At 45.7% G+C, this 24,174-nt stretch overlaps 1 protein-coding gene across 1 annotated transcript; it reads right to left on the reverse strand.

Moving 5' to 3' along the window:
• Positions 1–20,012: 20,012 nt before the first annotated feature.
• Positions 20,013–23,812, reverse strand: LOC123137104 (uncharacterized). Its single transcript, XM_044556688.1, has 4 exons — positions 23,415–23,812; positions 23,223–23,325; positions 21,169–21,561; positions 20,013–20,431 (listed from the first exon to the last, which is right to left on the reverse strand). Exons 1-4 carry the CDS (start codon positions 23,510–23,512, stop codon positions 20,363–20,365), a joined length of 663 nt encoding a protein of 220 aa, XP_044412623.1. The 5' UTR covers positions 23,513–23,812; the 3' UTR covers positions 20,013–20,362.
• Positions 23,813–24,174: the final 362 nt, after the last annotated feature.

The raw sequence follows: 24,174 nt of genomic DNA on the forward strand, positions 1-24,174 counted from the left end.
ACTAAAATACCTAGAAAGGTGAACTGAATCTTTGGGCCTCTAGAAATAATGCAAGCCTGAAACTGAAATACCTAGAAAGGTGAACTGAATCTTTGGGCCTCTAGAAATAATGCAAGCCTGAAACTAAAATACCTAGAAAGGTGAACTGAATCTTTGGGCCTCTAGAAATAATGCAAGCCTGAAACTGAAATACCTAGAAAGGTGAACTGAATCTTTGGGCCTCTAGAAATAATGCAAGCCTGAAACTGAAATACCTAGAAAGGTGAACTGAATCTTTGGGCCTCTAGAAATAATGCAAGCCTGAAACTGAAATACCTAGAAAGGTGAACTGAATCTTTGGGCCTCTACAAATAATGCAAGCCTGAAATTGAAATACCTAGAAAGGTGAACTGAATCTTTGGGCCTCTACAAATAATGCAAGCCTGAAATTGAAATACCTAGAAAGGTGACCTGAATCTTTGGGCCTCTAGAAAGATTTATTACCTCCTCAAGCAGCATCAAACAATTCCATGCGTGCACCACAAATCTATAGCAAGTTTGATCAGGATCTACTTTTCCAAATCAGAATTAGCGCTAGAGCAAGCAAGATCAATGATATGGCCGTGAGACAGAGAAGGAACGAACAAACTCACCCCTCTCGCGACCTCCCTGGTAGATGCGCCGCCGCCGCGCACGACAGAGGGAGAAAAATGACTAGTGAAGGGGGAGCGGGGCGACCTTCGAAGGTCGGAGGGAGAGGGCAGCCGGAGTAGGGCGGCAGAGGCCGGAAGGAGAGGGCGGCCGAAGGAGAGAGAGGGCGAGCGGCGCTTGGTGGGCGGCCCTATGGGGAACAGAGAGGAGTCGTGCGAGAGGGGGGAGCGATCTGGTGCGGGCAGGTGAGATTTTTTAGGGGAGCGATCTGGTGCGGGCAGGTGAGATTTTTTTAGTTCTCTTTTAGTGGGCCCGAGGATAACTAACCCAATTAGAACCTCTCCACCAGGCTAGTTTTTTTAGCTGGGTTAGAGCAAACTAGCTCAAACTAACCCCTCTTGTTTCGATAATTTGAGGCTATTTCAACCCAAACTAGCTCTAACTCAGGGATCCAAACAAAGAGGAGTGTTACTGTACATGCTACAGTGTGGACCGTAGCACATTGTTTTTTATGGCCGTATCACCACATTGTTTTCTACTATTGGTTCATTGGGTTACCGTGGTTCACACTGCTGGTTCACTGGGCTGCCGTGGTTCGCACTCCTCCGACCTGAGTAGTACTCCCTCTGTTTCTAAATATAAGTCTTCGTAGATATTTCACTGTGGACCACATAAGGATGTATATAGATGCATTTTATGTGTAGATTCACTCATTTTTCTCCGTATGTGGTCCATAGTGAAATCTCTCCAAAGACTTATATTTAGGAACGGAGGGAGTAGTATAGTACTAGTATATACCGCATCATTCTTTGCTCCTTCTTACTACTCCGACATGTGGGAGAGCCAGCATCCGGGTCGACGTGTCATGCACCAAATTAGAGCGTGGAACGGAAGGGGGGCATCACCCCGGTCGGAGCGCCAGTAATTCATGACTATAGTGAGTGGTCATATCACAAGTCTTTCCAGCAGTAACGCGCCGTCAAATCGCACAGCCCCACTCGCTCACCCTCCTCGCCTCTCTGTCAAACCGCCTACCCGAAAACTGCCGCGCGTACTGCCCGGGAAAAGCCCCGCCCTCAACTTTTAACTACGCAAAAATAGTTCGAGCTTGTTCGTTCTATATAAATACAGTACTTACTGTATGTTTATTCACCAGTAGTAAGTAGGAGTCGTAGAGTAGTCACCTTAAATAGAGAGTTTCTTTTCTTTAATGCCACGTACACAAATTGAAACGCTTGTTGTGGAGAGAAAAAAGATAATCACTCCACTATATATGGACGCAGGGGCCTGAGCGCTTGCTTTACTAGGGTTGCTCTCTTCATTCTCTCATCCTCTCCAAATATAAATAAGACAGCGGTAGCGACATTTTCTCTCTGCTCACCGCTGGTCACAGATCTGGCCGGATCCCTTCAGCCGGTGTGTGTAGAGGACTAAAAGGTGCATCGTTCACGCGGTCATCACCGCCGAGGGAGGAAACCCACAGCTGCCGGAGGGGCCCGATCCTCTGCCCGTGTCGTTCTCTCCGACACAGCGCCGGCTCGGGAGGTCCTCCGACCCTTCTTCCTCCCTGCCGTATTGTCCGCAGATCCGACCTGCCGCCGCCGACATCCCGGCGACCCTCAGGTATAAGTTCTTCGAAAGCGGCCTTGCTCTACTGCCCCAGCTCCCCACGTGTCTGCATGTGCATCTTTTTCTACTCCCATCAGCTCTTCCAAAGCCACCTAAATTTTTAGTATTATTAGAGGTAAAGCTACTTCATGCATTCGAATCTAGGGCTTTGTTCAAACAACGAAGAAAGGGGGGAAAGTTGTAGCATGAATCTAGGACTTGATTCAAAGAGGAAATAATATGGTGAAAGTAGTAGAGACCGGATACCCAACGGTCTCTTGGTTGAAAAGGGAAATAATGGGAAAACGCAGTACAAACTGGATAAGGAAGAGATCTATTATTGGTTGAAAAAAGGATAGAAAGTGGCGGCTGGTGGACAAGTCAACAGAGTATGTCCAGGATTAGATTTGTTGTCATCACATAGTAAAAGGTCTCCAGGATTAGATTTGCTGCCCTCACATAGTAAAAGGTCTTGGGATTAGATTTGCTGCCCTCACATAGTAAAAGGTCTCAGGATTAGATTTGCTGCCCTCACATAGTAAAAGGTCTCCAGGATTAGATTTGCTGCCCTCACATAGTAAAAGGTCTCCAGGATTAGATTTGCTCCCTCACATAGTAAAAGGTCTCCAGGATTAGGTTTGCTGCCCTCACATAGTACAAGGTCTCCAGGATTAGGTTTGATGCCCTCACATAGTGTGAACAAGCTTGGCATCACCACTTTATGCCTCCTTGTAGGTACATTGTGCTGATGCGTCCACTGTCGCATGTCCTTATACCAACCTTTTGTTGTTGTTAATGTAAGGGCACATGTAAAATGAAGCGATCACACTGTTACCTTAGGGACATGTCTAACCAGTGTTATTGTTAATCTAATGCCTCCAGTGATAAGATGCAATTAAACTGTGTTACAAATGGCACTCCTGCTGTTTTCCCCAGTATGATAAGTAAGTTGCTCCTTTACGCTGCTGAGTGTCCTGGTGTCCCCGCGATCCCATGCCCTTAAACCAACTCTTTAGCTGCTGTTGATTTACTGTGTCTGGTAAACAAGCAATGCCACCATTAAAGTAATCCCATATTTGAGGAATCTCATTGTTGATCGTAATGCTTCTGGTAACATGAAGCATTGCTGACGTTTTAAAATTTCTACTGTCCTTGCGTGATTGCCATGAACATAATTAAGATGCTTCTTTTCATTTTGTATATGTTTCGTATATTCTTATTGACCAGCAACTGTTTACTTTCTATCATTTTGTGCAGATAGGGATATCCATTTCACCTTGTTGCTATTGTGACCTTTTGGTGAACTGCACAAAACACTTTTTTTGGAATGAGTGTCTTGTGCAGTTCAACTAAAATGTCACGTGGGCAACATCTCTCAATTTTGGTGGAACTGCACAAAATGGTGATTGGAGTTTCCAAAATCTCCGTCAAGTTCTGCTGGTAATCTCGTGCAACATTTTATTAGCCTTTGCAAGATGGAGCCGTCACTGTCACCACAATGGCACTTTAATTTAGTGGAACTGCACAAAAGGATAAGAAAATTATAGTTGCACCTTACATGAGCCGGACAGCCAACCTTAATGTTCCTCAATTTTAGTGCAACTACTAAAGAAGAACCTGCCAGCTCACAAGAGCAAGTACTTCTTGCTAGCTGAATCATGCAATCTTTGCTTCATTTCAGGTGAACTACAGAAAAAGGCGCATGAATTGAATCATGGAACTTCAGGCAGACCTCATCCTAGTGGAGCTGGAGGTTGAGTTCAAGGAGGCCGCTATTAAAGTGAAATCATGCTCTCCTGTCTCCTTGTTTGTGTTGTGCAAACATGCTGTGCAAACAGGAATACTCAACTATAGATGTTGTGACGGCCAAGAGCATTCGCCAAGTTCTTCGATTGTATGACATGGCTAGCCAAGATGGACTTAATCCCGATATTCACTTTATCAAAAGGCTCTAATGGGTTGGTTCTGAATCTTGCAAGCTGGGAATCAATGAGATGTGTAGGCATCTTTGTTGTACTTATTATTTGAATCTTATTTGTTGGTTCTGAATCTTGCAAGCTGGGAATCAATGAGATGTGTAGGCATCTTTGTTGTACTTATTATTTGGATCTTATTTGTTGGTTCTGAATCTTGCAAGCTGGGAATCAATGAGATGTGTAGGCATCTTTGTTGTACTTATTATTCGGATCTTATTTGTTGGTTCTGAATCTTGCAAGCTGGGAAACACGGCATGATGATGCATAGGACAACAACCATAACAAACAGTTCAAACTTGGTAGTATTATCTTTGTGAAAGTGCGACAAATGTGCTGATCATGTGCGTCCTGAGAATAATAATTCTAATTGTTGTGCATGTTGATCCTATGGCACTGATAGAACGAGCCAATGCATTGCTTGTTTTAAGTATAAATTTCTATTAAAGCTAATTAAATTTAAGTGAAGTGACCACTAACTCCTGTTATTACAGTACCAATACAGACCCGCTCGTGAACCGACATGTGGCCAGAGTAGGTTTCTTAATGGAGGCATTTGAATGCGCCAAGGGTGCATCTTCTGTCGGGCATGCAGCGGACGAGGGAGGGGTAGTAACTGTTGTCGCCTGTACACACTCAGCTTACTGTTGAATCCAGTTCCCCAAGAGCTGAAAAACAAACTGCTGTCGCCGCCTACACACTCGTTCACTCAAAGAGACTCCAATGGCGATCCGAGGGGTGAGCCTACTGGATATGGACTTCAGCAAGGAGTTAGTTCACCATTCAGTCCTATGGCTGCACCAAGTTGAATGTGATGTACACCAGCGATACGGACTCGGTGAAGCTCTGCCTCGCCTCAGTCCTATGGCTGCACCAGGTTCTGGAGCATTCGCCCGTTTCATCGGCAGCGCCGACTGCACCTTCGCTACGGTGGAGAGAAGGAAGAACGCGACGATTCGGCCATCTGGTGCAACAAGCTTGTCGACATCCAGAAGCAATACAAGATCATCAGCAACGGGCAGGAGAAGGACTCCGTGGTTGACCTCGCTGAGACCATCATCGACCCCTGATACACCAACATGAAAGAAGACGACCTGAACACGTGGGAGGTACCTCTGAATCTAGCCTACATAACCTACACGGCCAAGGACGCATACGCATGCTACGACATGTACAGGCAGATCTTGGACATGAGGGTGTGTCTGCTTCCCATAACCGACGAGTACACGGACAGCCGCAGCATCATGATCAAGCGTGCCAGGAAGGTCTAGATGTTGTACTTTATCTGTTTATAAGCACCTTTATCATCTGAGTGTTTCATGCATTAGCCTATGTGTCGTAATTATCTGTTTTGTCCGAAATATTTCTTTTAAGAACCCATTAACCTGATTGCTTTTTTAGTGGCTACTTGCTTATGTATGTAAACTAGTTCACTTGTCCATAAAAAAACTAGTTCACTCGGCTGCCGTGCTTTGAATCTCCTTCCTCCCAACATATTCCTCTCCTCAGGTGGACCTAGCAGGTCTCTGAATTTTCTCCCACTTTCTTTTTCGATGTAAACTGAGTTTTCTCCAGTACTTTCCCCTAGAACCAACTCAACTGTCCCACGTCTAGCCTAAAAAATAATAATACCCCGCGTACTATTAACTCATCAAATTAAAATGATATTTTATTTCATAAGTTGAAAGTTCTTACAAAATAATAATAATAATTGTTTATATATAACTTGCCAAGTTAACTCCTAGTGATTGCGTACATAAGCTTGCAAAGATTTTACTGACGTGCAATCATGTGTTTATGTTTTATAATATTTCTCCGTCTAGCCCAACATGATATTTTCACCCAGCCCAGCAAGTCTGCAGATTTCGAGAAAAATGCAAATGGGATTTAAACGGGCTGCATAGATGCTACATCATTGTTTCACCCAGCCCACCAAATGGACTAAAAAACAAATGGACTGGCTGACATGTGGGCCAGTAGGTCGAAGCCAAAGAAGGTGTTGGATTTACATCCAACGGCCGACATTCTTCTTCAATCTCTCGTCTTCTTCCCCCAGTGCTGCCGGAACCGCCTGCTCCAGCCTTCGGCGTCCAGCGGCGTTGTTTTGCGCTCCTCAGCGAAACGCTACCCCGCCAACGGCCAGGCCATCCCTCCACTCCGCACCTCCTGTTATTCTCTGCCGAGTGTAGGCCCACCCCGCACCAAACCAGTCAAGTTTCCCACTCCTCTCCTGCGACTCCACTACCGCATCTTCCCCATCTTCGGGTCATTCCAGTCTGGGGCCTCACCGTCATCCACCGCCTTGGTGCGCTTGGCGCGGCATGGTCAACATACGAGAGTCATCGGAAGAGGACTGTACATGGAGAGCCTGACGACTGGGACCCACGAGGTCCATGGTCGCATGCAAGGAAAGTTCCTCCTTATTACGCACTGTATGTGGGAAGGTCTTTTGTATTTCACGAAAAAAATGTTCCCCCCGCAGACAGGTCGGACCCACCAGCTATATCTTCGCACGCAAGGAAGTGCCTCCTTATTACGCACCAAAAAATGAATACCCCCTGCTAGCTAGGACCCACCATAGTGGGTGGCTGACTTGTGGGCCTACTAAGCTGACATGAACAGAGGGCTTTGTCAACTTAGTCAATATGAACGATTCTAGCTCCAGTGACCGTATGATGTCCATCCAACGGCCATAGTGCTTCTTCAACCTCTGGTCTTCTTGCTCCAGCCGCCAAAAGCAGCACCGGTCGTGCCGCGTGCTCCTGCCTCTCGTGGCCGGCTGTGATGCCGCGGAGGCCTCACCTCACGCTGCAGCCGAACCAGTGAACCCTCGTACTCCTCTCCGCGTGGGCATCCACTGTCGCGTCTTCCCCGGCTCCGTGTCGTCCCCTTCCTAGGCCTCGTCGTCGTCCACCGCCTTGGTGCTCTCGGCGCGGCGTGATCAATGTGGTCAACGACCGACTTCCATCGGAAGAGTACTGCATGGAGAGGCTGACAGCTGGGTCCACGGCCACAGCCCAGTTTTTTTGAGATTTGCCAAGTAAGTCGCTTTGTCAGGCCTGTTGGGCTGCAAATCTTTTAAGACGAGGAGAGCTTCATTCAGCTGGCCGAGAAAATGGCCTATCAGTAATGAGAAATGGGTTGTACATTTTTAAAACACATCAAACCGGCAATTAGTTTCAAATATCTTTTTTTCATTTCGAGATTTTAAATTAAATTAATTTTTATGCGTGGAGAATTTGTTGGATTTTATATTGATATACATTTATTTTTAAAATCAGTTTGAATGTGAGTCGAAATTTCGGGATTAAAAACAGTTCAGACCGCACCGAAATATGCAAAATTTCGTATAATTTTTTAACCGTGGCCACAATATGGGATGTAATGCTAACAAAAAGAATATGGGCTCCAAAAAAACCTTAAGAATTAGCAAATGGGCTGTAAATTATTAGAAATAATGGCAGATGGGTTGTATGTTGTTTTCCACAGATTTGAAGCTTTCCTAAAAAAAGGTTGACGCACAAGCAGTGATTGTTGGATGTCCATCCAATGGCCGTCGTGCTTCTTCAATCTCTGCTCTTCCTGCTCCAGCCGCTCAAACAAGCGCTGGCGGGACTGCCTGCTCCCTCCTCCCCGCGGCCGGCTGTGCTGCCGCATAGGCCTCACCGCCCCACCGTACTCCCATCGCTGGCCTAGCCATCCCTGTACTCACCCACACCTGCCGTTATTCTCCGGCGACGGCAGATGAACCAGTAAACCCTCGTACAGTCGTACTCCCCTCCGCGTGGGAAACAACTGCCGAGTCTTCCCTGCCTCCGTGTCGTTCCCTTCCTAGGCCTCGCCGTCATCCACCGCCCTGGTGCTCTCGGCGCGGCCTGGTCAACGTGGTCAACGACCGACATGCATCTGAAGTGGACTGTACGTGGAGAGGCCGACAGCTGGGTCCACAGATGCACGCAAGGAAATGCCTCCTTATTACGCGCAAAATAATGATTCCTCCACCTGACATTAGGGACCCACCGAAAGGGCCTCTGTATTTCGTGGAAAAAAACGTTACCGCCGCTGACAGCTCGGACCCACCAGCTATATCTTCGCACGCAAGGAAGTGCGTCCTTATTACGCACAAAAAAATGAATACTCCCCCTGTGAGCTGGGACCCAGTATAGTGGCAGGCTGACTTGTGGGCCTACTAAGTTGACAGGGACGGAGGGCTTTGTCAACTTAGTCAATATGCACGATTCTAGCTCCAGTGACCGTACGATGTCCATCCAACGGCCGTAGTGCTTCTTCAACCTCTGGTCTTCTTGCTCCAGCCGCCCAAACCAGCGCCGGTCGTGCCTCGTGCTCCTGCCTCCCGTGGCCGGCTGCGATGCGGCGGAGACCTCACCGCCCCCTACTACTCCCACCGTTGGCCAGGCCATCCCTCTACTCACCCACACCCCCTGTTATTTTGCGGCGACGGCAGCCTCACACTGCAGCGAACCAGTGAACCCTCGTACTCCTCTACGCATGGTCATCCACTGTCGCGTCTTCCCCGGCTCCGTGTCGTCCCCTTCCTAGGCCTCGCCGTCGTCCACCGCCCTGGTGCTCTCAGGGCGGCGTGGTCAACGTGGTCAAGGAATGGCTTCCATCGGACGTGGATTGTATGTGGAGAGGCTGACAGCTGGGTCCACGGCCACAGCAAGAAAGTGCCTCCTTATTACGCGCAAAATAATTATTCCTCCACCTGACAGCGGGACCCACCGGACGGGCCACCGTATTTCGTGAAAAAAACGTTTCCCCTTGACTGCTAGGACCCACCAGCTACATCTTCGCACGCAAGGAAGTGCGTCCGGGCAAAAAAAAGATTCGCCCCCCTCACTACTGGGACCCACCAGCTACATCTTCGCAGGCAAGGAAGTGCCTAACAGTCGGGACCCACCTGGTCGAAGCGTACGTAGCGTTGTCATTCTGGTCGCGAACGTGTACATACATACTGGTCGTTATAGAGGCGCGCACGTGTCGTAGTAGAGGCGCGCACATAGCATGTACACGTACGTACAGCGGCGAGGGTGCAAGAAAAAAATACGGCCACGTACGTACATACGGGCAGGGTCTCGAACGCCTACTCGCGCATACGTACGGCCAGGGCTCGTGTACATGGCTGGGTCGGAATGGAGAAAGGGCTCGTGTACATGGCTGGGTCGGAATGGAGAAACAGTGTCGTCATCGTGTTCATGGGGAGGCAACGGAATGCGTCATGTTCATCGGGAGGCAACGGAATGCGTCGTGTTCATGGGGAGGCAATGGAATTCGTCGTGTTCATCGGGAGGCAACAGAATGCGTCATGTTCATCGGGAGGCAATGGAACGCATGGGGGCCAACCGGCTTGGACGGAACAGGCGATGGAAACGAGGCCTGGCGTACCGCACAACGGAGGGAACGGACCTCCTACGTTCGGAACGCGGGTCCTGTTGATCGGGAGGGGTGTGGCGTGCCGCAAAACGGAGGAAACAGACCTCCTACGGTCGAAACGGAGGGTCCTGTTGATCGGGAGGGGTGTGGCGTACCGCAAAATGGACGAAACGGACCTCCTACGGTCGAAATGAGGGTCCTGTTGATCGGGAGGGGTGCGGCATACCGCAAAACGGACGAAGCAGACTTGTGTTGGAGCGCTATGGTCGAAACGGGGGTCCTGTTCATCGGGAGGGGTGTGGTGTACCGCAAAACGGGACTCCACGGGATACTGTTCATCTCCACCGTCGACCTCCTCCGGCCTCCACGGGCTACCGTCGACCTCCTCCAACCTCCACGGGCTCCTGTTCATCCAGCCTCCACCGCATGCTACTCCACCGGCTACTGTTCAACCACCCCTCCACGGGCACCCCTCCACCGTCTACTGTTCATCCAGCCCTCCACACCGCGGGGTCCTGTTCAACCACCCCTCCACGGCCACCCCTCCACCATCTACTGTTCATCCAGCCCTCCACACCATGGGGTCCTATTCATCCAGAGGCAACGCCACCGCTCACTGTTCATCCAACCCCCCCCCAGCGCTCACTGTTCATCCAATCGATCGGCTTCAGTTAGCAGCAGTAGCGAAGGAATCGCTCGATCGGGTTCAGTTAACAGCCATCGATCGATCGCTCGGGTTCAGTAACGCATAGCCTGCAATGCAATCGCTCGGGTTCAGTTAGAGCCCAACGCCTCGCTCGGGTTCAGTTAGAGCCAACGCCTCGCACGTGTACGAGAGAAACGCGCATCGCTCGGCCCCCGACCTCCACCGTAACCGGGAACTCCCCGAAATTTTCCTCCCGCTCGCTTCTACCACGGTTTTTTCCATCATGGACGGCCCAAAGAATGTCATGCAGCTACGTCTCCGGCCCGCCCAGGACGAAAAGCCCATTTTCTGCCATGATTTTTTGTCATAGAAGTAGGAGCCCACCACATCTATGATGATACTAGGTTTTTTCACAATTATCGTCATAGAAGTGTCATATGTATGACAGAAAAAAAATTCGTTCGGCCCAAAATGTCACGGATGTGTCTTTTTTTGTAGTGAATATCAGAATTGTATTCATAATTCTCATAACAATATTTAAGTATAGCAATTTTCAGGTCTGTAGACAGCATCATCAAGATTTTCACACTCTTTAAACAAAGATTCAATTTCATAAGCACCCACAAAAGCAACGAATTCTTCTATTTGTTCCACATCATAGTAATCATAGATACCATTAGCATAAGAAGCCAAGATTTTATCATCATTAAATTTGCATGAAAAGGGAAGGTGTGGAGCCTTCATCCTAGAGCAACAAGTATAATCATATCTCAAGCATAGTTGCCTAGCATACCAATACAACATATAAATTTGATCCCAGAATAGTTTCCCTTTTGTGTCAAGCAATAATCCCTAAAGTATTCACGTTGATCCAACATGTCTCCCATAACATAATTGTATGGGGTTTTCTCAGGATTATCAATGTAGTACATAATATCTTTCACATAATGAGCATCGAGGGTTTTAGGAGGTTCCCCATCTCCATGAGTAGAAAGTAGACCTAATTTTTTTGGTATTTCGTGTTCCATATCCCTAATAAAGATAAAGAACAACTTAGAACAGCAAATAAAAATTACTTAGTGATAAAGCAAACAAGCACACACGAGAATACTCACCCCACGCTATGACTCCCCGGCAACGGCGCCAGAAAAAGGTCTTGATAACCCACAAGTATAGGGGATCAATTATAGCCTCTTTCGATAAGTAAGAGTGTCGAACCCAACGAGGAGCCAAAGGTAGAACAAATATTCCCTCAAGTTCTATAGACCACCGATACAACTCTACGCACGCTTAACATTCGCTTTACCTAAAACAAGTATGAAACTAGAAGTACTTTGTAGGTGTTGTTGGATAGGTTTGCAAGATAATAAAGAGAACGTAAATATAAACTAGGGGTTGTTTAGATAAAGAAGCAATAAAGTAAGTATAGCGAGTGTGGAAAAGTGGTGGTAGGAGTTGTGAAATTGTCCCTAAGCAATTGACTATTTTACTAGACCGATAGCAAGTTTTATGTGGGAGAGGCATAAGCTAACATACTTTCTCTTCTTGGATCATATGCACTTATGATTGGAACTCTAGCAAGCATCCGCAACTACTAAAGATCATTAAGGTAAAACCCAACCATAGCATTAAAGTAACAAGTCCTCTTTAATCCCATATGCCATGACCCACTTATCCGTGTTTGTGTTTCAGTCACTCAGGCAGCGCAGACAATAAGCAAACCATAAACATATTGCAAACCCTACAGCAGGGATCCCTCATGCTTGCGCGACACGGAGAGCACCATAGGACAGCAACATAACCACAAGCAAATTAAACCAATCGTAGCAATTCACCAATTATCGATAGGACAACGAAAATCTACTCAAACATCATAGGATGGCAACACATCATTGGATAATAATATGAAGCATAAAGCACCATGTTCAAGTAGAGGGTACAGCGGGTTGCGGGAGAGTGGACCGCTGAATATAGATGGGGGGAAGGTGATGGAGATGTTGGTGAAGATGGCGGTGATGATGATGGCCCCGGCGGTGTTCCGGCGCCACCGAGAGAGAGGGGGAGAGAGCCCCTCTTCTTCTTCTTCTTCCTTGACCTTCTCCCTAGATGGAAGGGTTTCCCCTCTGGTCCATGGTCTTCATGGCGTGGGGGGGCGAGAGCCCCTCCGAGATTGGATTTGTCTCTCTGTCTCTCTCTATTTCTGCGCTCTCAGATTCTGCCCTTTCACTATTTCTTATATATCCGGAGATCCATAAGTCCGATTGGATTGAAACCTTCGCCACGATTTTTTCCGAAAATTAGCTTTCTTGCGGCAAAAGAAGAGCAGCAACCGCCTTACGGGGTGCACATGAGGGTCAGGGGCGCGCCCCCCTACCTCGTGGCCCCCTCGGGCACCGTCTCGCGTTGATTCTTCTTCCCAAATATCATAAATATTCCAAAAATATTCTCCGTCCGTTTTTATCTCGTTTGGACTCCATTTGATATGGGTTTTCTGCGAAACATAAAACATGCAACAAATAGGAACTGACACTGGGCACTGGATCAATATGTTAGTCCCAAAAATAGTATAAAAAGTTGCCAAAAGTATATGGAAATTGAATAATATAGGCATGGAACAATCAAAAATTATAAATACGACAGAGACGTATCACTCCACTGATCTCCTCTGATGCTGCCTAGAAGAATGCCCTACACCCTTTGTCTATTCTCTCCAATGCCCATTCGGGCGCTTCAGCAACGATCAAGTGGTACGTGGGCCTAGCTCTCATAACCCGATTCACCAAAATCAATCTTCCTGGTCGAGTGAGCATGCCTCTGCCATATGGCTAGAATTTTGAGTGCCGCATCTGTTAAATTATGATCCAAATTCTACCATATTTGACTAGATGTAGTACAAATGGTGTGGGCCTTTGCGTTGGTATCGATGCTTATGAGTACAACTCGTTTACTTGTCCTACAAGGACTCTTATGTGTTGCCCCTCATATATACCCCATGTAGTCGCATCTAAGATGGTATGTCGTCTCGTGCTTGTAATACTCCTCCATCATAGTCATTGCGCCTTCGTGCGTCCTGTTTTTCTCCCGCAAGGGTTTCCACGTAAAAATCCATGTGCTTCGTGTCTCGTTTATTCTTGTTTTATCTAACAAGTGGTATACAGAGCCAAGTTTGCAGATATGAGATTTGAGACGGGAGTTAGGGTTGCAGTCTGCAGCCGCCGCAAAGTCGCTAAGATCGACAAGATATTCCGATGTGGCAGTCCACCGAATCCGATGCGATCTCCACACGCTGAGCCGCTGTCGAATCGGTACACCGGCCGTAAAGACAGCGGCGTGTACCGCGTGTACACGCGCATCAGCTCCAAGGCAGTCATTGTTCCGCTACCGGTGTTCCCCCGCGGCCACGTTTTTCTTTCCATGTATGGGATCAGGTCCCGACGAGGTTACGCTGTTGCTGCTTCCCATCAAGCCATCATCAACCAAACTAGTACTACATTACTAGTATATTACATCTCACATGGAGCAAGGCTGATCTATAGATCAGATTCTTTTGTTCTATTTTTGCTTGCTACGCCCACGCGAGACGTCCTATCAGGTGTTATCTTTTTCAGTCCTTTGCTCCGCATTAATTAATTATGTCAAGATTTTTCTACCGACTTGTACTACTTTGTGCATAGTTTATCGACTTATGGCATCCATAAAGTACGATCTTCCGCTGCTGGACCGTGACACAAGGTTTACCCTATGGCAAGTCAAGATGTGGTCGTTGTTGGCAGAGGCCGACTATGATGATGCACTGGATAGTTTTGGCAAGTAAAGGATTCAGGACTGGACTGATGAGGAGAAAAGATCTGACCAGCAAGAAGTTTTGAGTGAGAAAACTGTCGCCGCTCTATGGTTAAAGCTGGAAGGCATTTGCATGACAAAATATCTGACCAACAAGATGCATCTGAAGCAAAAAAATATTCTTGCACAGGTTACCCGAGGGAGGTAATGTTTTGAATCATATTTCAGAATTTAAAGAGATCATATCCGATCTAGGTGCAATGGAGGTTAAGTATGAAGAGGAAGATACTGCTTTAATGTTACTTTGTTCACTGCCAAGTTCTTATACCAATTTTAGAGACACCATATTATACAGTCGTGATACTCTCACACTTAACGAAGTTTATGAAGCTTTGAACTCTAAGGAGAAGATTAAATTAATGGTGCCTCATGATGGTTCAAGTGCATCCCAAGCCGAGGGATTATCTGTTTGTGGCAGGACAAAGGAAGAACTCACATAATGGAAATAGAGGATGCGTCCCGTCAGGAGTTGAAGTGCTGAAGCATAATGGCCCTAGAGACCGGATGTTCCCCTTGTGTGGGACGCTCAAGGACTCCAATCATATTTTCTTCTCCTGCGTCTCTGCCCAGTTCCTTTGGAGTTGCCTCCGCGAGTCGGTCAGTGGTCGTTGGTGCAACACCAACTTGCCAGACCTTTTCGCTGAGGTTCAGGCATCGCCCCAGTCTAGCCACCACATTAGGTGGCTGACGATTGGGGTCCTTGCATGGACATTGTGGACGGTCCGCAATAAGCTCTTGATTCAATGTGTTCCCCTTCGGCGCTCGACTGATGCAATTTTTAAAATGTGTGGTTACTTGTAGCTTTGCTGGCCGCTTAGCCGCCCCCGGGATCATGACGCCATCAACACCATCATTGTTGATCTGCGTGCATTGATTATTCACTTGGCACCGCCGCTTCCTTCGCCACCTCCAGAGCTGGATTAGATCTCGTCGTCTGTGGCTTGCGCGTTGTTGTGTTTTTGTTTTATTTGGGCTTGTTGAGTTGTGCCCTCAGCAGAACCCCATACTACTTGTCCTGATTCATACTCTGTGTGTGGGGGTGTAAACCTTATTGTATTCGTTGGCCGTGGTGGTGGTTTGCTTTATTTATAAAGCGGGGCGAAAGCCTTTTTCGGTAGTGGAAATAGTGCCAAAAGGAAGAACGACTATAGGGATCGACCGCAATCCAGAGACAAGAAATATTGCAGATATTGCAAGAGAGACGGGCATGACATCTCAGGATGTTTCAAGTTACAGAACAAGGAAAAGAGGAAAGGTAACAAACAAGGTGAAAATTCTGCTAATGTTGCTCGTGATGATAGTTTCGATGATGCTCTTGTCGTTATTGCTGGATGTGCTGAGACCAATGATGAGTGGGTACTTGACACTGCATGTACTTTTCATATGTGCCCACATAGAGATTGGTTTACCACTTTTGATTCTACTACTGTTGTTGGTTCCGTTTTGGGTTTTGATAATTCACCATGCAAGATTGAAGGCATAGGTTCCATTCGAATCAAGATGTTTGATGGCATAATCGGAACTTTGATAGATGCCCAGTATATTCTGAAGATGAAGAGAAATCTTATTTATATGAGTGCCCTTGATGCAAAGGGGTACAAGTATTCAGGTGGAGATAGCATTTTGAAAAGTCACCAAAGGTTCCCTTATTGTGATGAAAGGTGACTTAAGTTTGACCAATGGTCTTTATTACCTTCGAGGTTCTACCGTTTCAGGTAACACTACTCTAGTTATTTCAAAGAATTCTGATTGTGATGTTGCTAACCTTTGGCATATGCGTCTTGGACATATGAGTGAACTTGGTTTAGCAGACTTAAATAAGAGAGGTCTTCTTGATGGATATGAACCTGGTAAATTGAAATTTTGTGAGCATTAGATCTTTGGCAAGCACAAGAGGGTGAAGTTCAACACTTCGACTCATACAACTGAAGGTATTCTTGATTATGTTCATGCTGATTTATGGGGACCATCTCGCAGAAAGTCACTAGGTGGTGCTAGTTACATGCTGACTATTATTGATGATTATTCGAGAAAAGTTTGGCCTTGTTTCTTGAAGCATAAATATGAAGCGTTCTCGATTTTTAAGGAGTGGAAGATTATGATTGAAAGGCAGACTAAAAACAAGGTAAAAATACTTCGCACTGATAATGGTATGGAATTTTGTTCTAAGCAATCTAAGAATTATTGCAAGTCTGAAGGCATTGTCACACATTACACCGTTCCCTATACTCCTCAACAAAACGGTGTTGCTGGGCATATGAACAGGATCATTATTTCTAGAGCCCGTTGCATGTTATCCAATGCAGGTTTGCATAGGCGTTTTTGGGCTGAGGCCGCTTCCACTGCTTGTTATCTCATTAACTGTTCACCATCTATTGCTCTTAATAAGAAAAGTCCAATTGAGGTATGGTTTGGTTCACCTGCTGATTATTCACAGTTGAGATTTTTTGGTTGCACTGCTTATGCTCATGTTGATAATGGAAAGTTGGAGCCTAGGGCTGTTAAGTGCATCTTTCGTTATAAATCTGGTGTTAAAGGTTTTAAATTGTGGAATCCTGAAACCCAGAAGGTTGTTATTAGCAGAAATGTTATCTTTAATGAATCTGCTATGTTACATGATGTTTCACCTAGTAATGTTCCTGTTGAGAGTTAACAGCAGCCTACTATTCAGCAGCCTACTGTTCAGGTGGAGCATGTTATCAATTCAGGTGATACATCTAATAAGGAAAATGTTGATGCACATGATGAACCTGTCATTCATGATGAACATGTCACTCCCACTCCAAATCAGCATATTATTTCACCTGGTTGGCATCTCACACGTGACAGAGTTAAGCGGGGTATTAATAAACCTGAAAGGTTAATTGAAGAGTGCAATATTGTTTCTTTTGCTTTATCTATTGCAGAGGAAACTAAAGGTAATGTTGAACCTTCTTCATATTCCGAGGCTATTTTTTATGGTGATAGTAATAAGTGGATGACAGCTATGCTTGATGAGATGGAATCACTTGAAAAGAATGGCACATGGGATTTAGACCTAGAGAGAAGAAACCTATTCGTTGCAAGTGGGTTTTCAAAAGTAAAGAAGGTGTTTCTCCTAATGATGAAACAATATATAAAGCAAGGTTAGTTGCTAAAGGTTACAGTCAGATTCCAGGTCTTGACTATAATGAAGTATTTTCTCCTGTTGTGAAGCATAACTCTATTCGCGTTTTACTCAATATTGTTGCCATGAGTGATTTGAGCTTGAACGATTGGATGTAAAAACTGCATTCTTACATGGAGAATTGGAAGAGGATATTTATATGGAACGACCTGAAGGTTTTGTTATTCCTGGAAAAGAAAAGTTTGTTTGTAAGTTAAAGAAATCTCTTTCTGGATTGAAGCAATCCCCTAGACAGTGGTACAAGATATTCGACACATTTATGCTCTCTCAAGGTTTCAAAAGGTCTAATTATGTTAATTGTGTTTATTTGAAAATTGTCAATGGTTCAACTATTTATTTGCTCCTTTATATTGATGATATGCTTATTGCCGCAAAGAGCATGTCAGATATTAATGAACTAAAGAAGCAATTGAGTAATGAATTTGAGATGAAGGATTTGGGTGCAGTAAAGAAAATACTTGGCATGGAGATATCCATAGATAGACTGTCTAGAAAACTATATCTAAGTCAGAAGGGATATATTGATAAAGTTCTTCGTCGTTTTAATATGCATAACACCAAGCGGGTGAGTACACCCTTAGTTGCACACTTCAAATTATCATCAGATATATGTCCTAAGTTAGATGTAGATATTGAGTACATGTCTAGAGTTCCCTATTCAAGTGCAGTTGGTTCACTTATGTATGCCATGGTTTGTTCTTGTCCTGATTTATCATATGCATTGAGTGTTGTCAATAGATACATGGCTAAGCATGGAAAAGAGCATTGGAAATCAGTTCAGTGGATTTTCAGATACCCGTGAGGTACTTCTAATGCTTATTTACAGTTCGGGAAAACTAGAGATGGACTTGTTGGTTTTATTGATTCTGATTTTGCTGGTGATATGGATAAGAGAATATCGCTCACAGATTATGTTTTCACCATTGGTGGTTATGGTGTGAGTTGGAGAGTAATTTTGCAGTCTATTGTGACTTGTTCCACTACTGATGCCGAGTATATGGCTATTTCTGAGGCATGCAAAGAAGCTATCTGGTTGAGAGGTTTGTATATTGAGCTCTGTGGAGATTCATCTTGCCCTACCATTTATTCTGACGGCCAAAGTGACATATGTCTTACAAAGAATCCAATGTATCATGAGAGAACAGAGCACATTGATGTCAGATTTCACTATATTCGAGATGTTATTGCTGAATGCGATTTGAAGGTATGCAAGATAAGTATTCATGATAATCCTGCCGATATGATGAAAAAGCCAGTTCCTTTTTCTTAGGGTACGCCAAAGGTGTACCATAGCTTTATTGAAGGGAGAAAATATGTACAAGAGAAGTTTAGTTGCTAGTCACAAGGTCACAAGTCGACCGTGACACCGCCTCCACTCCACTCCCATTACACTACGTACTACTCGACTACATGCGCCACTCCAGTCGCTACGGCCTTCTTCCAGTTATGCAGTTCCTGAAAGATAGCCTCAGTCACTCCGAAAACGTCTAACGTGCCACTCCTACCAAAGACCCTAGCGTTTCTTTGCTTCCACAGCAACCAACAGATTAACATGACAACCGTGTCGAAACTTTTCCTGCTCGTCTTGATCATCCGCTTCCTCGTCTCGCCCCACCAGCCTGTGATCTGGGATTGCGGCGTGGGGCATAGTGTTTGGTCAACTCCGATCCTGATGAAGCAAAGATACCACACGTGCCTAGCATACACACACTGTAGTAGAATGTGGTCCACCGTATCCTCGTCCTGGTCACAGAGGTAGCATGGGGATGTTGGTCTTGTAACCCGTGCCTAGTTCTCCTGTCCGAAGTCCAAAGACGATATTGCACCGCAAGCCACATGAAGATTCTACAGGATCGCGGTGCCCAACATTTCCAGATTGCCGCGAAGGAGTGGAACTGTATCCCTCCCATACATAGCATCTTATACGCCGAGGCAGCCGAGTAATTGCCGGACTCGTTCCAGGCCCAAAGCGGAGTGTCATCTAACTCCGAGTCCAACTGTACATCAATCAGAAACTCCCATAGCCGAATGAACTGTGTAAGAGCGTCAGTGTCAAGGTCCCCAGACTTAATTGGTATTTCTCACTAGTCCTATGGACTTTAACGCACAATGAGTTTATACTGATTTGGATGAAGTTGTTTATTTTCTTCGACTACTGGAGGAAATTTGGTTCAAGGTGGAGATTGTTAAATTGTGATCCAAATTCTACCGTATTGAACTAGACATGGTACAAACGGTGCGGGCCTTTGCATTGGTATTGACACGTATGAGTACAACTCGTTACTTGTCCTACAAGGACTCTTATGTGTTGCCCCTCCCATGTAGTTACTTGTCCTATAAGGACTCTTATGTGTTGCCCCTTCCATGTAGTCGCACCTAAAACGGTCTGTCATCTCGTGTTTGCACCTTCGTGCGTCCATGATTTTCTCCCGTGAGGGTTTGCACGTAAAATTCCGTGCGCCTCGTGTCTCGTTTATCAGGGAGGGAGTTGGGAATTGATATATGGAGAACATCTCTACCCGTCATAACTTAACCTGTCGTCGTCTCTCAGCTCGTCCGAATGAAATCCCACCAAACAAACAAGGGAATAAGCACACCTCTCAAATTCCCACATCTCAAACAAGGGATTGAAAATTAAATGTCACGTCCTATATCTAATCTCGTCACAACTCCCTCGTTCTCCTTCATAAAAGTTACCAAACACGAAGTCGTACTGCTGCAACTATGACAGTATGGCCCAAAATCCAAGACATTACAAAGCACATACATGCGACATTGCACTTCTTAACAAGTTGGATGTAAAGGAAAATAAAGTGTGGCTCGTGTTACAAGCCCCTTGCATAAATCACATACTCCCTCCGTCCGGAAATACTTGTCATTGAGATGGATGTATCTAGATGTATTTTAGTTGTAGATACATCCATTTTCATTCATTTTGATGACAAGTATTTCCGTACGGAGGGAGTACTAAAAAAAGTACATCCGAATCTAAAATGTTAATATGTCTATTTATAAGGGCACAAAGACGATATGTTTTAGAATCGTCACAGATACAGTTCACGCCAGGGTTCTTGAATGCTCGCTGATTTCTCAACCCCTGTCTCAATGACAGTTTCTTTGGAACTCCAAGTTGATGTGCTTGGCTACGTGATCTCCCACGCACTGCAGCACCTGGAAGTAACAATAGGCAGAGAGATTAGGTGAGCAAACAGGCACTGGAATCACAGGTATGTTGATAAAGTCAACTTGTATAGAAAATTGTCAGGGGGGTAGCACAAACAAACTAAATTGCCCTAAGACGAGTTCTTTCACAGCAAACAAGCGCTTTTTGGTATACAATTTTCTATTCAATATGGGTGGTGTGCATTGTGGTTTGTGAATTATTGCTCCACAGAAATATCATGGAATTCAAATTCTTGTACTATTATAATACCACATATAAAACTAATAAACAAACCATTAGTTGACATTAGAGTAAACCTTCACAAACATCACTACACTCTTGCTTTCTATTTGGAAACAAGAGGACATCAGGACTTTTCCTACTCAGTATACAACTTTTATATAGTTCAGCAGGTTCCAACATTAATGGTAGCTTCAAGGTAGCAGACCACATGTAAGCTTTTCACGATTGCAACCTAGTATGAAGTACTACCTCCGTCCGGAAATACTTGTCATCAAAATGAATAAAAGGGGATGTATCTAGATGTATATTAGTTCTAGATACATCTCTTTTTATCCATTTTGATGACAAGTATTTTCGGACGGAGGGAGTAGCTCTTAAATTTGCCACTAAAATTACCATAGCAATTTCCCGTTTCCTTTATTCTGTATGAAGTACCATTACTTTCCATGAAACTCCAGTAAAAGATAATGAGAACATACAAAAATGGAAAGGGAAGTTGTACCTCAAGGTCAGAGTCTGAAGAACTTTTGCCTTGGTGCTGCCCACCTGATGTGACAAGAAGAACTGTGGGTATCTTCAATACCCGCACTATTTCCAGCAAGCATTGTATTGGTTCACTACGTATTTGCAAAGATGGCCGAGGTTTAATAGTTCCGTCAACCAACAAGTGAGTAAACTCATTTGATGCCCCTATTTCAGCAGCATGAAGTGTAGTTAACTGCCCAGTTTTTGTTGCATTAACCATTCCATGGAAGCAGCCTGATGGTCTTGTGATGAATGGTACAATCAGAACTGGCTGGATGGAGGGAGCTTCAGAAGAAATCAATGCTAAAATCTCATTCATAGCACATGCAGCAACAGGAGGCCTATAGTCAGGCAGAACAAAAAATGACACCTGCCAAAAATTAACAGGTTAGCTTGGAGGTGGCATCCATAAGCAGCTGTTTAAAATTCGATTTTAGTTGCAAGGAATAATGTTCCATGTCATAAAAAATAGGCCAAAAATATATTCAATTCTTCATTAGCAAATGATCATCAAAGATTTGAAAGCCAATAAAAAGCCTTTTCCGTAGGCAATGGAATACCACAAGTTGTTCCATTATTAGCATGAACTTACAGTGATAGTCAAATGGTATATGCTAATTTTGAGCATTACATCCATGAAAAGAAGGGGAGCCCTGGCGCAGCGGTAAAGTGAATCTTGCAGAAATGCAGGAAAAGGCTGCATACAAAAGATCTGAAGTGGTCGGACCCTTCCCCGGACCCTGCGCAAGCAGGACCTACATGCACCGGGCTGCCATTTTTTACATCCATGAAAACAGAACTCTGTGCTAAATCATACTCTGAACTAATGTATCAAAGTGAAGTCATGGAAGTAAGGACATGGCCAGGGACAGAGCACAGCAACAAGTTGCTAAGGTTGCGGCAATGAAAGCATATGCTGGACCTAAAGAAGAATGACACTCCACTCCAGACACTTAGATACAATCGCACGATCAAAATCATACTCTGTTTCTCAGCAGCTAAGAACAATCCCTAGCAGACCCCTCAAACCGCGGAACTGAAAACTTCGCGGAAAACGCGTTTTAAGGGTCGGTTTGAGCTGCGGCCGAACAGACCCCTCAAACTTAAACTGTAAAACCGAATATTCGCTTGTATTTTTCCCCATGTCTTCTTCTTCCCCTCGCCCGTGTCCACGGTCAGCTAGCTCGCTCCCACAAAGCCTGCGGACAGTGCATAAAAGGGCCAAATACGGAGCCGCCCAGGACGGCTCGCACGAAGCTAGCTAGCTCAAATCAATCCAAACGGCCAAATACAGAGCCGTCGCCGCCGTAGCTAGCTAGCTAATCGATTCGAGCGGACGGAATCGCCGTAGCTAGCTCCTCCGTCGGGACAGACGCGGGCGGGCGGGTGGTGTTCGGGGCGGCGCGGACGGGTCATGAAGATGTTTCCGTAGCAGTTGGGCTCCCGCCAACTGCTTTCTCCCGATACAGGGCACCGTAGAAGTGGACATGGAAACTGTGTTTTTGCAGATCAGGAGGAGTTCACCGCACCCCTTAAAAAAATTAAAGGTCGAAGGTATATAAAGTGTCTGTTCGGACTACTTCTTCCATCCAAAACTGAAAACTGGCGGTTATTTTTCAGTTCGGTGGGATATAAGGGGTCTGCTAGAGATGCTCTAAGTTTTCTCTGTCTCCAAATTACACTCACTGGCTCAGTAGATCAGCCCACCAAACACTTGAAGATGACATAACTTCCCAAGTTTCTGAACCCAACTGCTAAACATTGTTCAACAGTTCAACAACTTGCAAAATTACAGTGTCTACATTACCACATAAATCATCTTTCAGTTGAACTGGCCTTGGCCTGAAATATCTAACTGAAATCATGCGATCTCCTATCCGATAGCTCAAAGGGGAGGAGCTGATCTCCCAACAAATGTTTGTTCAAGGAAGCGTAGTCCTTTTATTCCAACATAAAAGGCTTTCCGTTTGGTTATATGTAGTTTTGTAGCAAACGAATTGGATCTGTGAGATGGCGAGAAAACCCGCTTACCTGAGGAGAGCCACTGGAGTCAGAGAAGCTAACGAGCTCGCCGGAGGCCTTTTCGCCGTTGAGGCCGTACTTATCGAGAGGGAGATCGAAGGGCGAGGAAACCCTGCAAGAACATCCACCGATCAAGGGTAAGCTGACAGAAGGTGCACGTTTTTGGATGGTTTAGGTTAGGGTTTTGCGGGGCAACGGGACCTCGTGAGCCCCGGCGACGGCCGGAGCGCGTCAGCGAGGGCTGCGCCGTAGCCCGCGGCGTCTCGGACGAGGACGACCACCCTGGAGGCTACCCGCATGGCCGCCAGAGATAATCGATGGGACGGGGAGGAGTGAAGAAGGCTTCCTGGAGTCGAGTTTTTCTTCCTCAAAGAAGCAACTCTGCAATCGACTCAGGGAAGAAGCAAAGCTATACAAGATCGATTTGGGCCTTAGGTGAAACAAAAACGATCAATTTAGGCCTAAGTATTTCATGGGCCGTCGGTACCAAATCAACGACCTGGATTACCTAATTCGGGAGGAGGATACAACCCAGGTGACATCTACAACACCAGGCAGAAACCCTATTGTGAAGAGGAGGAAGCAAGATGGTAGGCGTCAGGATGAAGGTGAGGAACTTGATGATAAGGCGGCCTCCCACGAGGAGGACCGCCGAGCCCAATGAAACTTTTGTGCTGGAACTGCCGCGGGATTGGCGACTCCGCGACGGTTAAAGAGCTTTGCGATCTCGTGGAGGCATGTGCGCCGACGGTGTTGTGTATTGTGGAGACGCAGTTGGCAAAACACCGTGTGGAAGGATTGGCGGGTACTTTGGGGTTTTCGGGACGCTTTGGAGTAGATAGTAGTGGTAGGAGTAGAGGTTTATGCTTGTTCTGGAAAAATAATGTTGATCTTGATATAAAGACTTTTTCTCGCTATCATATTGATTCAGTGGTGAAAATGCCGGAAGTGGATCCATGGC

The sequence above is a fragment of the Triticum aestivum genome, chromosome 6B (genome assembly GCF_018294505.1).
Source record: "Triticum aestivum cultivar Chinese Spring chromosome 6B, IWGSC CS RefSeq v2.1, whole genome shotgun sequence".
NCBI lineage: Eukaryota > Viridiplantae > Streptophyta > Magnoliopsida > Poales > Poaceae > Triticum > Triticum aestivum.